At 38.1% G+C, this 17330-nt stretch overlaps 1 protein-coding gene across 2 annotated transcripts in view; it reads right to left on the bottom strand.

Moving 5' to 3' along the window:
* EGFLAM (EGF like, fibronectin type III and laminin G domains) overlaps positions 1 to 11680 on the bottom strand; it is a 97323-nt gene extending 85643 nt beyond the window's left edge. For both annotated transcript variants that reach the window (XM_063453988.1, XM_063453989.1), the window contains exon 1: positions 11264 to 11680. In XM_063453988.1, the coding sequence (XP_063310058.1) occupies positions 11264 to 11471 (208 nt within the window). In that variant the 5' untranslated portion in view covers positions 11472 to 11680. The remainder of the gene's footprint in view (positions 1 to 11263) is intronic.
* Positions 11681 to 17330: the final 5650 nt, after the last annotated feature.

Here is a 17330-nt window from a genome sequence, read left to right as displayed (position 1 = left end):
CCAATTCTCAGCATTTTACAAGTTTTTAAAATCACATGATCTTTCTGTCTGGCGCACTTTCTGTTTGGCGATTTCGAATAGCAAAGTTTACCAATGAGCATTGGGTCAGGTAACTGATCATGTGACTATGGAAATGGCATGAAAATGGCTGTCAAACTCTATGACAATGTTCAAGTGAAAAATGAGGGGACAAAAAAAGATCAACAGAACACAATAATTAGAAAAATATTGGACCCTATTTGCTAATTTTGTTGCTGAACATTTTTTTTCCGTGGGTTGATTAGTTTTTACATCTGTTTTGCATTTAATGCATCTATTAACTAACTACAATTGTGTTTAACTGGACAGTTCTATCTTCTGGATATAAGGCGGTCCGATAAAGGTTTTATTATTAATTATTATTAGTAGTAGTAGGATTAGTAATATTTTATGGGGAGGGTGTATTCCTTTTTGGTTTGATTTGTTTACATTTTTGTTCAGATTTGAAATTATCCACATTTAGCATTTCAAAGTTCATCCAGAACTAAGACAATTAGATGTTACAATGTGAATTTAAAATTGTAGCACAGAGCATACTTGCTAAATGCTGCTTGCTGATATATACTCAATACGAATATCTCACAACTTCTAAAAACAAACTATGAGATGTGTCTATGATGATATACAAAGTGTGGTAAAAAGTCATATATACTCAATACTGCTATCTCATATCTTTCCGATACAAACTATGAGGTGTGTCTATGATATACAAAGTGAAGACTGGAAGAAAGAAGATTTTGTCTAAGGCAAAGGAAAGGTTTTATTACTGTAAGAACAATCAGGATGTGGAATTCTCTGCCTGAAGAAGTGGTTTTATCAGAGTCCATACAGATATTCAAACAGCAATAAGATGCATACTTGCAAAAACAGAATATTCAAGGATATATTTTTTCAATGTAGGGTAATAGCTGCTTGATCCAAGGATAAATCTGACTGCCATTTTGGGGTCAAGAAGGAATTTCTTTTCTAGTTTGTTGCAAAATTGGAAGTGCTTCAAACTGTTTTTTTTTTTGCCTTCTTTTGGATCAACAGCAAAAAACAAATGTGAGGAAGTTTGAACTTGATGGAAGCAAGTCTCTTTTCAGCTATGTAACTATGTAAGTATCTATTTTCTTCGTCCACCATAAAATAGTAAGACATTTGTTGTTAAGTTGACAAATTTGTTCAGCAGGCTGTAATTTTGTTTGCAATTCATTAGCTCCTTAAACAATAAACCTAGAAGTAGAAAGGGCATGCAATCCAGAAAAATGTATTCCAAACTATACTGTGTGCAGTTAATCAGCTAGTGTTGAGCAATGATGAGTACCCTTCACATACCCTTGTGTTAAATAGACCAGATGAAATGGCCAACCAGCGTATATATATATAGTTGCAGTTAATTACATTACAAACAGACGCACAACCATGAGATGCAACCTTTCCAATAATCATGTTTGTTGATGCAGACAAAGTTAAAATAACAAACACTAATTGAGTAAAATTAAAGAAATTGAAAATGTCAGACCAAAGTAGCCTAACTGGAAAAATTCTCCCACTCAGCTGTTTCCACCTCGATTTTGGTCTGTAATTTGCAATTACTCTGCAATATCCAATTTAGTGAATGCACTCATAAAGTTATATTAATTATTCTAGACAACAATCAGCATGAAATTTTTTTAAAATAAATAATAAAATTAATAATATATATACGGTAAATAAATATTAATACTTTGCCATTTAAGATTTTCAGCCCAAGTGGCAAATTAAAGTAAATCACAAAATCATATAATAAATATAATGTTTATTATATTTTACATTTATACTGATAGGTTGTGTTATACTTCTAAAAAAAAAGGCAAAACAAGCTATATTTTTATTTGCGTACAATATTGAAAATTTTCTCTTAAAATTGCCAAAAAATGGCCCATGAGTCTTGCAATGCCTAGGTCAATTAAGGTATACACAAATATAATTACCATCAGCCTTAAGTGACCAGGAAAGGTAAACAATAGAGAAATTAGGTAGTCATTGACGGTTTAGGAAGACTAAAATAAGGAACCTATTGGCAAAATGTTACTGAATATTGTGTTACTATTTTTGCATTTAAACTAGAAACAGATGCACTTTAATACCCTGTAAGACTGTTTGTTATACATTCTGAATCAATTCTTAGTCGAGACTCTGAGTTCCCTATTGTTTAAAGTTCAAGACTGCAGAATTTTTACTACATAACGATCCATGGATAGCAACACCCAGGAACCCATATTAGGGCAGGGGCAGGGGCAGGGGGAGGGGGGGGGGGGATTCTGCTTAAAAAGGATACTATTGTTTTGCAAGTGTTACAGAGGCCATGAAGCAGTTAGTGAACTTATTTTTAATTTTATTTTTTGTATAGAAACATTACCATATATATCTGTAGGCGTATATTAAATTGTAAAGAAATTGCTTGTAAGGAACAGAAGCAGCAAGATGAAATTAAACAAAAACACATCTTTTCCGACAAAAAGACGGAAAAAAAAAATCTAATAAAAACGGAGCATCCTTTTTTTGTTTAAAACCTAAGAATGTATTGGGTTATTTCACATCACTGTTTCTAAAAGCAGAGAACATATGTTTCTAACATATGTTTCGGGTCCTTATTCACTAAGAAGTGAATTGTATAGAATTAATAAAGCACACTCACTTACACTCAAAGGGCAGGTCCTGCAGAACTACTAACGGGAATGGCGTTCCTGCTGTGGAAAAAGTGTAGGAACGCTGTCCCCACGCTTTCCTGCAGGACCACAATTTGGTGCTTAGTGAATATACCCCTAAGTGCCAAACATCTAAAAGATATAATTCTTACTTGACTAGAGCTCACCTTTTTTCTAGTCAATATAATCTTGTTTGTTACAATTTATGACTTGTACTTGCTTTGCTCACCTACTGTACAGTTCTGTTAAATTTATCATTGGTGTAACCGTTTTAATAATTGAAAGGGTTATTCTTCAAGCTCTGCATTTGTATTAGAAATGTTTGCTACCAGATAGGAGCTAAAGCAGCATGAACACTTGGTGGTTATGGTGCCCGAAGTCTGTTCGTGCAACATCTTAGTTTGAGTATGTTCTAGTGTTTTGATTTTTTTTAAATTAAAATTTAGGGGAAAAGACAACCTCGGTATGGATTACTCTAACCAAAACCAGTGTTGAAGTAAACCTTTAACCTAGATCAGGGATAGGCAACCTTCGGCACTCCAGATGTTTTGGACTACATTCCCCATAATGCTCTTACACCCGTAATGCTGGCAAAGCATCATGGGAGGTGTAGTCCACAACATCTGGAGAACCAAAGGTTGCATATCCCTGACCTAGATTGATATCATTATTTTGTTTCAGATGGTGTTTGTTCAATAACTTGGGGATTGTAGAAATGTGTTTCTTTCAAACATTGGAGTTTCTATCTAATGATGAGATGAAGTGTATTTCTAAACACCCACCATGGTGTTCCATCAATATATTATACCATCCTTCGAAGTACAGACTGGGCTTGTCCTTCAGAATTATTCACTAGACATCAAATTTTAACAAATTAAATCTGAATGGTATTTTTTGGGGCTAAAATAGCTTATTTGTAAAAAATTATCCAACTCAGCGTGATTATTCGACTCTCACTTTAGTTAACTGAAATTTAAGGTTTGAAATTGTTAACATTGTAAACGAGGAGGAGGAATATAAACATTCGGTTTCTCCAATTCCTTGTATGCTTTCCCCATGCTGACTGTCTGTTAGACAGAGTTTATAACGATGATTGACAGGGTGCTAAGATTGAGGCTCCCAGGATAAAAAGATGTGAATTTCTAAATTTTATTTACACAAATACACATTTTATAAATGCATGGAATGTGTAATCATACTACAAAGTACCTGGAGAGTGATAGATCCTCTGTCATGCCTTGTACACTATATGCTCAAGCACAGAAAAGTGCCTCGCTATCTGTGGGAAGAAGGTTAACATTACTTTATCTGATACTTTTTCCACTTGGATAACAGTGGATGCCGAGTGGTTATCACGTGGTACAAAGCTCAATGTGCATACGTCAATGTACTTCACCATTCAATGGGATTTTCTTTAAAGCAAGATCTTTAACAGGCAATGTTGCAGACACCTGTACGTGAGCAGGTAGTGTACGCATGATTTCATCCATTTTGCAAGTATTTATCCAATTGCAGTTTAAACATCTGTATAAAACCAGAGAATTCCATTTCCTTATTGTTCTTACTGTAAAAAAACCTTTTCTTTGCCTTCGATTAAATCTCCTTTCTTCCAGCCTACATGTGTGACCTTGTTCCTTATGTATAGCCCTGTTTATGAATAGATTTCCAGATAATGGTTTATACTGGCCCCGAATATATTTGTATAATGTTATCATATCCCCTCTGAGGAACTGTTTTTCCAAACTAAAGAGATTTCAATTTTTAATTTTTTTTTAACACCTTTCTTCATAACTAAAATGCGCCATTCCTTTTATCAATTTTGTACTCGGCTCTGCACTTTTTCTAGTGCCATGATATACTTCTTTAGAACAGGTGCCCAAAATTGCACAGATTCAAGGTGTGGTCTTACGAGCGATTTATAAAGAGGCAAAATAATATTTTCATTCTGAGAATTTATGCCCCTATTTATACATGACAAAACCTTACTGGCCTTAGCAACTGCAGACTGACATTGCATATTGCTGCCTAATTTATCTATAACAATTCCCAAATCCTTCTCGTGTGTGGTTATCCCTAATTCACTACCATTTAGGATGTAAGTTGCTTGTGCATTCTTGACCCCGAAGTGCATAACTTTGCATTTCTCTATGTTAAATTTAATCTGCAATTTTAGTGCCCAGTCCCCCAATCTATCCAAATTCCTCTGCAGCAAAGCAATATCCTGCTAACATTTTATTACTTTACAAAGTTTTGTGTCATCTGCAAACACTAAAACATGGCTTTCCATGCCTATTTGCAGATCATTTATAAATATGTTAAATAGAAGCTGTCCCAAAACAGAACCCTGAGGGACACCACTTACCACTATTGTCCAGCCTGAAAATGTACCATTAATGACAATGTTCTACACAAGAACAAAAATATTCATCTAGACCAATCTCTTTAAGTTTGAAGACTAACCTATTCTGAGGAACAGTATTAAATGCCTTGGCAAAATCCAAGTAGATCACATCCACTCCAACACCCTGATCTATACTTCTACTTACTTATTGTTTTGGAGAGCGGAAAGGATGATTTAGTTGGTTTAGTTTTGCAGGTATTATGACCCTACTCATCCCCTGCATCTGAATCAAGTCCTCACTATCCCCCCTGATGTATATGATAGAGCTGAGGTTCCCCTTTATCATCTTAATTTCCTCCTTTCTTCTTGGAGCCAGGTCTTTATCCAACAAGCTTCCATCTTAAAGATGCCGGTAATAATGACAAAACGTCCTTGCCTTCTTCTGCCTTTCCCCATCCCCCCATTCAAATTCACGCACATGCACAAGCTCAGAGGAGGAATTGTGGAATTACAGCCAATGGACATGACGGACAGGTGAGAATTATGGGAATATTGAGCCTAGCAAAGGAAGAATAGCTTTTTTTTTTAGCTCCACCCTTTGTCAAGCAAAAGACAAATACAAAAGACAAAGTAGTCCCTACTTTGTCTTAAGTATTAGGGGTGAAGAAGATCAAAACAGAAAAAAAATATATCTGTTTAAGAGAGAGGGGAAGGAAGGGAATCTATTTAGGAAAGGTAAGTATGGCATAACATTGCTCACCCTAATGAAATGTGTAAGATCCGAAATAGGTACCATGAACAGCACTTCAGATGTGATCTACATCTCCCTTAAACTCCCTGACGGTAATCCCGAGCGTGGCTCGGGGTTAATTTTCAGTACCAAAAGCGGTAACCCCGAGCCACGCTCGGGATTACAATGTAGTATCACTTACCCTGTCCCTAAAAAAAAAAAAACAAACAAAAAAATACACACAATACATTGTTTTTTACAATGTACCGCATTAACATTAAAAAATACTGACATAATCAGACCGCCAGGGAGGTTAATGCTTTGCCAGCATTAGAGATGTAAGCGCATTATGGTAGATGTAGTCCATAACATCTGAAGTGCCGAAGGTTGCCTATCCCCGCTCTAGAGGATGGATGACTGTATTCAGACTAAACAGGGACTAATCATTAAACACTGAAGTGTAGTAAATGAAAAGCAGAATTGCAAAATGTAACCAAAATTGCAGATTTCAAAAAAATACCCTACTGAGCTTTAGAGATGACCGCTATTTTAGCCTGAGTTTTGCAATGCAGCTTACAATTCACTACATTTTTGCGTTTAGTGAATAAATTAAATGTTTAATTGGCTGCGCACTCCATAGCGGTCTGTAACTACAGGGTGGGGAAGACTTGCAGCTGACCTGGAACAAGTTATTCCAGGACCTTAAATTCTCTCCATAGTCTAAAGAAAGATTTAAGATTCTCTCTGATAGTTTACCAATGATTTCAAAGGGTAATTGACTGGGGAATATTTAGAAAAACAAACTGTATGACTTATAAGGAGAAAGGTGACATCCTTACAATTTCTAACATTTTTAACACAAAAAGCCTTTTTTTGTTTGTTTTGATATAATTGCTTTGAGCAGCTAAATAAATTCCATGGCAGTGAGCAATGCCTGTTAAAAACATGTAACTGTTATTGTTTTGGAGACACTCTCCAATGAAAGGATGATGTAGTGGGTTTAGTTATGAAGCTAAACTATAAGGCAGTTCTAAAACAGAGCATTTAATATTAAAAAATCTGTGGGATATTCAAGCTGAAGGCTCCACTTATAGAACTTTGACATCGAATTGTTTTCTAAACATACCTAGACTACTGTAAATGGTAGTTTTCTACAGAAACATATTGCAAAGTAGCTTTTAAATTGTATAAAACACATTTTTGCACTTTTAATGTTGCTTAGCAATGGTCATTTTTTTGAACTTATCCTCAACTAAAGGTTCACAAAAACAAAAGATATTAAAAATAATTTATTAAGTTTTACAGAAATTAAAATCCTAATCAAAATGTTGAGTTTCCTTTAATCCCATAAGTGGCACGGTAATTGCCATAACAACATACATAACAAAATACAGGCACTCAGAGGGTTAAATCTCTAATTTACATACACTAATGCCACTTCCTCTCACCAGATAAGCTCCTCTGCAGGTCATTAGATTTCCTACATATACAACAGCATGTGTGGGCCTTTCCCAGAATTCTGAGCTCCAGGTAAAGTTTTTTTCTGTCACTATTTAAATAATAGAACTGTTTCCATATGTCCATCACTAAATGGCCCTACAGAATCAGAATTCTAATATATATATATTGATAGATTTGAATCGGAATTAAAAGCAATTCATATGCCTGCTCTGTTAGATCTGTTACCTTTGTTATAAGGAATATTTAGCACTGATTTTCTTTAAATGAGCATGTATAGACAGGAAGGATGTGGTCTGTTTAATTTTTGGTAATAGTGATCGCACTGTATTTTAATGTGATTTTTATATATTTTACAGTGATGGGTCCGGGGGACGTCATGGACGGACGCGCATGCATTCCGGCCTGGGCGCCCTTGGATGAGTTCATGTAATTTTTGTTTATAGTATATAACAATTAATTCACTGGTGGTATGCTTATCCTGATGAAAGATTGTTAGACCAAACTGAAACGTCGTTTTTTTTTTTGTAATGTGAGCAATAAAAGCTAAAAGTTTTATTTTTTGATAAAGACCTTGGAGTGCTACCTAATTTGGGAAATATAGAAAGATAGATAGATAGAGACAGTTGAATAAATTAAATGCATCACAACATATTATATGGCAGTGAAAGTTTAATTTCAGGCAATTAATTATCAGTGTTTCAGTTGGATAGAATAGTGGAATGTTGTTGCAACATTGATAGAAGACGTGTGTGTGTATATATATATATACACACACACATAGAGAGAGAGACACACACATATATACACACGCATTAAAAGGTACAGTTGACTGAAAAGTGACCATGTGTGCCTATTTTTATAAACCTGCAAGAAAACAGTGATGAAGACAAATACAAGTAGACAGTGCTGCCCCATCCACAGGGGTGCATAGGGCAGCACCCAACCAAATAACTGTTGTTATAATATTTTCTTTAAGCATATATTGTTAATGGTAAAATAGTAAACCACTGGCATTTTTTTCAATGTGAGGAAGGGTGAGCCAGCAAATGTGCATTAGACATGATATACATGCAGCATACACTACTGCAGTACAATCATTCCATATCCCCTTTTTCCACCACATCATTGATAATAAATTATGGATGTCTGGATAAACTGTTGAGAGCAACTGGGCATGAGCAGTACTTGGGTTGTTTGTGAAAAATGCCCAGTCTGAATGTACCTCAGACATGCTCAGTCTGCTTCTAGAGATGATTTCTGAAATGCTCCTTTTTTATCACAACATAATAAAACTCTGTCTAGATATAAAGAATAGGATAAGTAATGTAATAGTTGTGAGTTAATTCCTTGCATGTTGGTATTTCAAACAATGTTTGTATTTGATTTAGCAAAAGTCATAACAATAAAAAAAATAAAGTTTCATGCTCATACCAGGAATTGCACCCAGGATGCCAGGATATAAATAATTTATACTTAACTACTTTAATTACAATTACTTATATACCATCCACACATTTAACAGCAGCACTTTACAGTAGGTGAAGAAGAAAACCATTTCATTCTAACAAACAAATGTTAGGCATACAGGAACAATAGGTGTAGAGGGCCTTGTCCAAACAAATTTACAATCTAAAAGGAATCTTAGCTAATCTAAAGCTGAAACTAAAATCATGTAAATGTGGCTAAAATGCACATCTTCTGTACAAGCAGTGGGTGTCTGCTGACAACGTATCTCCCAATACCAGCACTCTGTGATGCTGAAGCAAGCTGCCAGACTATACCAGGTTTCTAAGTACAATTCAAACTTGATACTATAATTGTCCAGTATCCTCAAGTCTTTTCTTTTTATAAATTGGATTTTTCTGTGCTGGCAATAGTGACGACTTCATATTTTAGCATCATTTATCACAACTCAGCTGGAATAGTGTAACTCATTAGAGTACGCTGTTTCTTGCATACTGGATACTGTATAATTGACAATATGTTTTAAAACAAAAGAAATAAAGATTATTTCATTTTTTTACAGTCATTTTGATATTTCATATGAATCCAAAACATCCAGTGGAAGGGGGTGGAGTCAAATTCTGTGAGTGGAGCATGGAGTACCACCATCTTAAAATGTCACATCAACTACGCCTTGAACACCAATACATGTTTTGCCTCATTCTCCCATCTGAAAACTTGTGAAAGTATTTTATATGCAGAAACCAATACCTGCCATGTATTGCCCCATGTACAGCATATGTTTGTTTTTTTCCACTAAACAGTGACCTGTAGTAAACAGAAAATCAAATTTAAAGCAGCACTATGATGTCAGGAACACAAACCTGTATTCCTGACACTCTAGTGTTAAAAATCACACTTTAAGTGCCCAAACCCCCTTGCCTCCTTTTGAAAAGGTATTTCACTTACCTTTTTTCCAGCACCATGCGGGACTCGCCGTGGCTGGCTGCGCCCTGCTCCACCACCCTGGCTGAGATCATCAGATTTGATGATCTCAGCCAAACCAATGCTTTCCCTTAGAAAGTAATGGGAGGCTATTGTGCATGCGCGGGAATAAAAACCACTGCGCCAATCAATGCATCTCTATGGGGAGTTCTCAGTGTGTAGTGGCTGTCTGTGTGACTGCCACTAGAGGTGTTACTCCAAAAAGGCAGTGTTTACATTAAAATACCTGCAGGGACATATTGTAAACACCAGAACCACAGCATTAAGTTGCAGTTGCTCTGGTGGCTATAGAGTCCCTTTAAGCAACAGCAGGCAGTCAGTAATTAAAACAAAGTTGGTGTTTTTCTTTTTTTTATCCAAATCAGTTAATGTAGCTTGTAATTTGGAATTCATAGTTAAATTGATTGCAATTTTGTAGTTAGTGTATAATACCCCATTACAGTATTCATTAAACAGTTTGCAAAATTCAGGCAAAAATAGACAAGGTTGACTTGTGGTACAGCTGGAGATTTTTATTTTCCAGATATCTCTTAACTAAATTATATGCCATTACATTTAGTTTTCCCATTTACTATAGTTTGCAGTTTAGTGAATAACTCCCCTACTTGTCCCAGGACAGGTCTCTGAAGCAAACAGTGGGGTGAGTTGAGGTCTGGCTTGTAAGAGAGTTAGACTGTGCTAAAACCTGGAAATAACCCCCAATTCTTCCCAAAGTGGACATTTTACAATCTTGCCAGCATTGTGCTCTATTCTGCAAATCATTTCTCATGTCATTACAGCTAGCTGTTTGTGAATTGGCCCCAGACATATTTTTGATGGTTCTAGGAGTGTGGAGATATGTTTCCCTTGTGAACTGAAATGTCTTATTAAATAGATAGAGTATTGAATTCAATAAGAAATATTCATAGAGAGCAGTACCACACATCCCATGTCTTAAAACTATCAGACTGCTAAATGAGTAGGATGCAAGGAACTCTCAGCACTTTACATGACACAGGAGGGTTTGGAGAGTTGCAGGAAACTGCAAATCAAATGCTAACAGAGCACACTTTCTAGACAAAAGAGTTTTTCTACTGGACTAACAGCAAACAAGTAGTTACTGTATTGCATGTTCTTTTGTATATAGCTTTGAGCAGGAATGTCTGTCATTATTAGGTACAGATGCTTTTTGCTGACTGCATTCAACTAAGAGGAAAACATAGCTATAAAGACTGGTTACTTTACTGTTACAAACAGGCATAATGCTAGTTAGTTACATTGTATTTCCAAATATTGAGTTAGTAAATAATGTAGACATTAAAATTCTATTCAGCAAAAAGTTCAGCAGCTGCAGACTGCAATGCCCATTAGGCTCAGCTATACAGACAGTTGTGTATTTCAGTCGATGGCAGAGCCTGATGAGAGCTGCTGTGCTTTGGTGACCTCCGCTGTGGACTGCAATTCCCTTCAGGCTCAGCCACGCAGCCAACTGTGAAGGCAACTGCTGGCTGACCTGATGGGGGTTGCAGTGATTGGAATGTTACGGTTTTTGCCCCTAAACCTATTAATAATATCAGAAGAGGCAGTAATTACCTTGTCTCCTTGTAGTTGGTTTCCTGGAGCTTAAGGTATTCCCAATGCAAAGAGTCAAAAGAATTGTAAGAAAATAGGAGAGCATTCTGTGTATATCCATCCAGGGAAAATGTGTGCAAAAATAAATAAGAACCCCAAAATAGGAAGCAGTACTGCAAAATGTTAAAAAAAAAATCAGGGGGGTGGGGGAGGGTAAAACAATGCACATATAAAAAGTATTGAGTATCCTGCAGCCAGTGTGAGTCAGATGAGGAGCCAGGCAGTTAAAGGGAAAAAGGATGGTCAATAAGCCAGCAGCAGCTATCCACGTGTAGGAGTGGCTCCCACTGAGAATACATCCCACAGTATTAAAACGTGTACTGCAAAGCCATTTACAATGTGTGTCTCCCAGAGAACACCCACTTCCTCCCCAATTACATCCAAAATAAGGAGCTATCACACTGCCCTCTACATTCCCTTCTGCTGCAACTTTCTGTCTGTCTGTGTGTATGTTCTCCCCTGTTTGGCTTTCCTTAAAGAAGGGCCACTCAAGTTAAGGACAGAGAGTGGATCTGTGTGGAGTTAAGAAGATAAATTAGAATTAATCTCCCAGATGGAGGTCTGAGATTGTTCCAGCCACTCAGACTAATATAGCTACACATAGAGATTAGCACACTGCAGCCAGAGAGATGATCCTAGTACAAAATAAGGAGACTTCATACAGAATGTCACCCCCCTCCTTCTTCCCCTCAATCTGGAACATTGATTTGGGATGTTTGTAGAGATAGCAGAATCTGCAGCGTTGTTTCTCTAAAACATCACTAGGCTTATTGACTGGCTTCCCAGTGTTCATTCCTGAAATAATGTTTACAAAAATAAAAATATTGGTATTTTGTGATATTCCGGACTTGCAATCATCTTCAAAGTGCAAAACATAAACATTGGCATTTATTTTTAAAGCATGGATAGGTAATGGTTAAAATAGCCAAAGGACTGCATCTCCCATCATCCGATATTTGCATAAAGACTGCCTCTTGCATTCTCAATGCCCTTGACTAGTTAAAGAGACACTATAGGCATCAAAACAATTTTAGCTTAAAGGGACACTGTAGTCACCCAGGCAACTTCAGCTCAATGAAGTGGTGTGGGTGCCAGGTCCCTCAGGGTTCAACCCTTCACATGTAAACATAGCAGTTTTAGAGAATCTGCTATGTTACACTGAGGGTTAATCCAGCCTCTAGTGGCTGTCTTCCTGACAGCGGCTAGAGGCGCTTCTGCGATGCTGGATGCAAAATTTGCATCGGGCGTGCAGAACGTCCATAGGAAAGTATTGAGAAATGCTTTCCTATGGACTGTTAGAATGCACGTGCGGCTCTTTCCGCGCATGCGCATTCCGCTCCACTTGGGAGCTGACGGCGGGGGAGGAGAGTTCACCAGTGCCGAGGGAGCCCGGCACTGGATTAAGGTAAACTGCTGAAGGGGTTTTAACCCCTTCAGCACCACAGGAGATGGACGGGTTTGTTTTCCTGATACTATAGTGATCTTTTAATGAAGAAGTCTTGGTGTATAAATGATGTCCTTGCTGCCTCCCTATTTAATGCTGCCATTTAGGAGTTAAATCAATTTTGTTTCTGTCCCTGCAGCCCTAGTTATACCTCCCCTGGCATGTGAGCATGCATGAAAAAAAAAATGGTTTCACTTTCAATCAGATGTTAACCTGCTTTAACCCCTTAAGGACCAAACTTCTGGAATAAAAGGGAATCATGACATGTCACACATGTCATGTGTCCTTAAGGGGTTTTAACTCCTACTCTGTTAAATTAAGTTTAATCACATACAGAAAACTTCTGCAGGATCTAGCAAGCTATTGACAGAGCAGAAGATAATAAATTCTAAACTAAACAGAATTTGCAATAAAGTTTAAGCATTAGATCTTTCTTTACAGGAAGTGTTTAGGAAGGCTGTGTAAGTCACATGCAAGGAGCATAAACAAAATAATTTATCTCCTAAATGATAGATAATTGAACAGTGATATTGCTCTTGGCATAATTTAAAAACCAAAACTACTTAATTAAGCTACAGTTGTTTGGGTGCCTATAGTGTCCCTTTAATCTAAAGTTGTTTTGGTGCCTATAGTAACCCTTTAATCCTTTCAGTCGACTGACCACAGTAGTTTACAAAGTCTTTTCTGTCTGAGCGTTATGTGAGTTGTAGTCCAAAGAAAGTACAGCACCTGCATTGTTGTGTGTCTGTTAATCCCTCCTCTGAGAGAAAATGAGAGATTGTGTGCATCCTGGGGAGGATGTTACACACCTCTAGTTGTCAGAAAGAAACCTACCTTGTATCAGAATATATTAAATAGTTTACTAACTCTCAACCCCCAAAAGAACAGTTTATGTAGGGAGATCTGAAGTTACTCGGGTTTGACATCTGATAACACTACTATATCCTTGGTAACTTAAACCAATTAAAACAAGTGAGCAGTTCAGGACATATCTGCTTCTCTCATTCAGACACCTCCTTTACATTGCTCCACCTCCTCCCACCGCCAAACCTGTGTTTTAAATTGAACATTTTTAATCTCACTCTCGCTTGGCTTTTACCCTACTCATCTCCAAGCATTTATCCTATCTAAATATATGGATTTGTCCTTCTTCCTCCTGTCCAGTCTCCACCATCAAGCCTCACTAATAACTCCTAGTGAAATTATCTTGTATTTTCTACTCATCAGAAATAGCACTGTTTATAAAGATGGATATCATTACAGAGCTGATTACAACAAATTAACCGGCTCTTATAATGTGGTTGTATATAGCTGTGTACCTAGTGCAGTTGGTTTAGGGATATATAGGTTTAGGGGGCTTAGGGCTAGAGGTGTTAAGGGTTAGGGGACTTAATCCTCTCTAACCTTAAGTCCTCCTTTAAATCCACCCCATAACCCAAAGTACATTTAACACTAAAGATCCCCTTTCCTCCAATCTAATCCTAACCTCCCCTGCCTCAGCCCAGTCTGCCAAAGGCAAACATTGTTGTTTTCCTGGCACCAGGGCTGCCATCAGAAATTTTGGGGCCCCTGACAAAGCACAAGGTCTGGGCCCCCCCTCCCCGCCCCCTCCCTCCCGGGCCCGCCCACGCCCTACCTAGTCTGCTGACAATGATGCGGGACTGAATGTGGTGTGTATAGTGGAAGTGAATTAGAATGTGTGTAATGGATGTAGTGTTTGTGTGTATTAGATACTGTTTGTGCAGTGAATGCAGAGTGTGTGTTTGTGTAGCGGATGCAGTGTGTATAGTGAACGCAGAGTGTGTTTGAGTAGTGGATGTAGTGTGTGTACAGTGATGTAGTGTGTGTTTGTGTAGTGGATGTAGTGTTTGTATGTACTAGATGAAATGTGTTTAGTGGATGCAGTGTCTGTAGTGGATGTAGTGTGTGTATTAGACGCAGTGTCTGTGTATAGTGAATGCAGAGTGTTTCAATTTGTGGTGGATGTAGTGTGTGTACTGTGAATACAGGATGTTTGTGTAGTGGATGCTGTGTGTACAGTTAATGCAGAGTGTGTGTCAGTATAGTGAATCCAGAGTGTGTGCATAGTTTAGTGAATGCAGAGTGTGTGTTAGTGTGTAATGAATGCAGTGTGTGTTAGTGTGTAGTGAATGCAGTGTGTCAGTGTAATGAATGTAGTGTGTGTGTTAGTGCAGTGAATGCAGAGTGTGTTAATGTGTAGTGAATGCAGAGTGTGTTAATGTGTAGTGAATGCAGAGTGTGTGTTAATGTGTAGTGAATGCAGAGTGTGTGATAATGTGTAGGGAATGCAGAGTGTGTGTTAATGTGTAGGGAATGCAGAGTGTGTGTTAATGTGTAGGGAATGCAGAGTGTGTGTTAATGTGTAGTGAATGCAGAGGGTGTGTTAGTGTGTAGCGGATGCAGAGTGTGTGTTAGTGTAGTGAATGCAGAGTGTTAATGTGTAGTGAATGCAGAGAGTGTTTGAGTAGTGGATGTAGTGTGTGTACAGTGATGTAGTGTGTGTTTGTGTAGTGAATGTAGTGTTTGTATGTACTAGATGAAATGTGTTTAGTGGATGCAGTGTCTGTAGTGGATGTAGTGTGTGTATTAGACACAGTGTCTGTGTATAGTGAATGCAGAGTGTTTCAATTTGTGGTGGATGTAGTGTGTGTACTGTGAATACAGGATGTTTGTGTAGTGGATGCTGTGTGCACAGTTGATGCAGAGTGTATGTTAGTGTAGTGAATGCAGAGTGTGTGCATAGTTTAGTGAATGCAGAGTGTGTGTTAGTGTGTAATAAATGCAGAGTGTGTGTTAGGGTGTAGTGAATGCAGAGTGTGTCATTGTAATGAATGTAGTGTGTGTGTAAATTTGTAGTGAATGCAGAGTGTGTGTTAATGTGTAGTGAATGCAGAGAGTGTGTTAATGTGTAGTGAATGCAGAGAGTGTGTTAATGCGTAGTGAATGCAGAGAGTGTGTTAGTGTAGTGAATGCAGAAAGTGTGTTAGTGTAGTGAATGCAGAGAGTGTGTTAATGTGTAGTGAATACAGAGAGTGTGTTAGTGTGTAGCGGATGCAGAGTGTTAATGTGTAGTGAATGCAGAGAGTGTGTTAGTGTGTAGCGGATGCAGAGTGTGTGTTAGTGTAGTGAATGCAGAGTGTGTTAATGTGTAGCGAATGCAGAGAGTGTGTTAGTGTAGTGAATGCAGAAAGTGTGTTAGTGTAGTGAATGCAGAGAGTGTGTTAATGTGTAGTGAATGCAGAGAGTGTGTTAGTGTGTAGCGGATGCAGAGTTTGTGTTAGTGTAGTGAATGCAGAGAGTGTGTTAGTGTGTAGCGGATGCAGAGTGTGTGTTAGTGTAGTGAATGCAGAGTGTTAATGTGTAGTGAATGCAGAGAGTGTGTTAGTGTGTAGCGGATGCAGAGTGTGTGTTAGTGTAGTGAATACAGAGTGTGTTAATGTGTAGCGAATGCAGAGTGTGTGTCAGTATAGTGGATGCAGTGAGTGTGTTAGTGTGTAGTGTATGCAGAGTGCATGTTGTATTAGTGAATGCAGTGTGTGTATTGTATTAGTGTATGCAGTGTGTTTGTTGTGTTAGTGTATGCAGTATGTATGTTGTGTTAGTGTATGCAGTGTGTGTGTTAGTGTATGCAGTGTGTGTTGTATTAGTGTATGCAGTGTGTGTTGTGCCAGTGTATGCAGAGTGTGTTGTGTCAGTGTATGCAGAGTGTGTTGTGTTGGTGTATGCAGAGTGTGTTGGTGTATGCATAGTGTGTTGTGTTGGTGTATGCATAGTGTTTTGTGTCAGCGTATGCAGAGTGTGTGTTGTGTTAGTGCATGCAGTGTGTGTTGTGTTAGTGCATGCAGTGTGTGTTGTGTTAGTCTATGCAGAATGTGTTGTGTCAGTGTATGCAGAGTGTGTGTGTTGTGTTAGTGTATGTAGTGTGTGTGTGTTGTGTTATTGTATATAGTGTGTGTGTGTGTGTTGTGTCAGTGTATGCAGTGTGTGTGCTGTGTCAGTGTATGTAGTGTGTGTGTGTGTGTGTGTTGTGTCAGTGTATGCAGTGTGTGTGTGTGTTGTGTCAGTGTATGCAGTGTGTGTGTGTGTGTGTGTGTGTGTTGTGTCAGTGTATGCAGTGTGTGTGTGTGTGTGTTGTGTCAGTGTATGCAGTGTGTGTGTGTGTGTGTTGTGTCAGTGTATGCAGTGTGTGTGTGTGTGTGTTGTGTCAGTGTATGCAGTGTGTGTGTGTGTGTGTGTGTGTTGTGTCAGTGTATGCAGTGTGTGTGTGTGTGTGTTGTGTCAGTGTATGCAGTGTGTGTGTGTGTGTGTGTTGTGTCAGTGTATGCAGTGTGTGTGTGTGTGTGTGTGTGTGTGTTGTGTCAGTGTATGCAGTGTGTGTGTGTGTGTTGTGTCAGTGTATGCAGTGTGTGTGTGTGTGTGTTGTGTCAGTGTATGCAGTGTGTGTGTGTGTGTTGTGTCAGTGTATGCAGTGTGTGTGTGTGTGTGTGTTGTGTCAGTGTATGCAGTGTGTGTGTGTGTTGTGTCAGTGTATGCAGTGTGTGTGTGTGTGTGTGTTGTGTCAGT

Source organism: Pelobates fuscus, chromosome 5 (assembly GCF_036172605.1).
Source record: "Pelobates fuscus isolate aPelFus1 chromosome 5, aPelFus1.pri, whole genome shotgun sequence".
In the NCBI taxonomy this organism is placed as follows: Eukaryota; Metazoa; Chordata; class Amphibia; order Anura; family Pelobatidae; genus Pelobates; species Pelobates fuscus.
The sequence above is the reverse complement of the archived record's forward strand: the minus strand, read 5'-3'. Positions and strand labels throughout refer to the sequence as shown.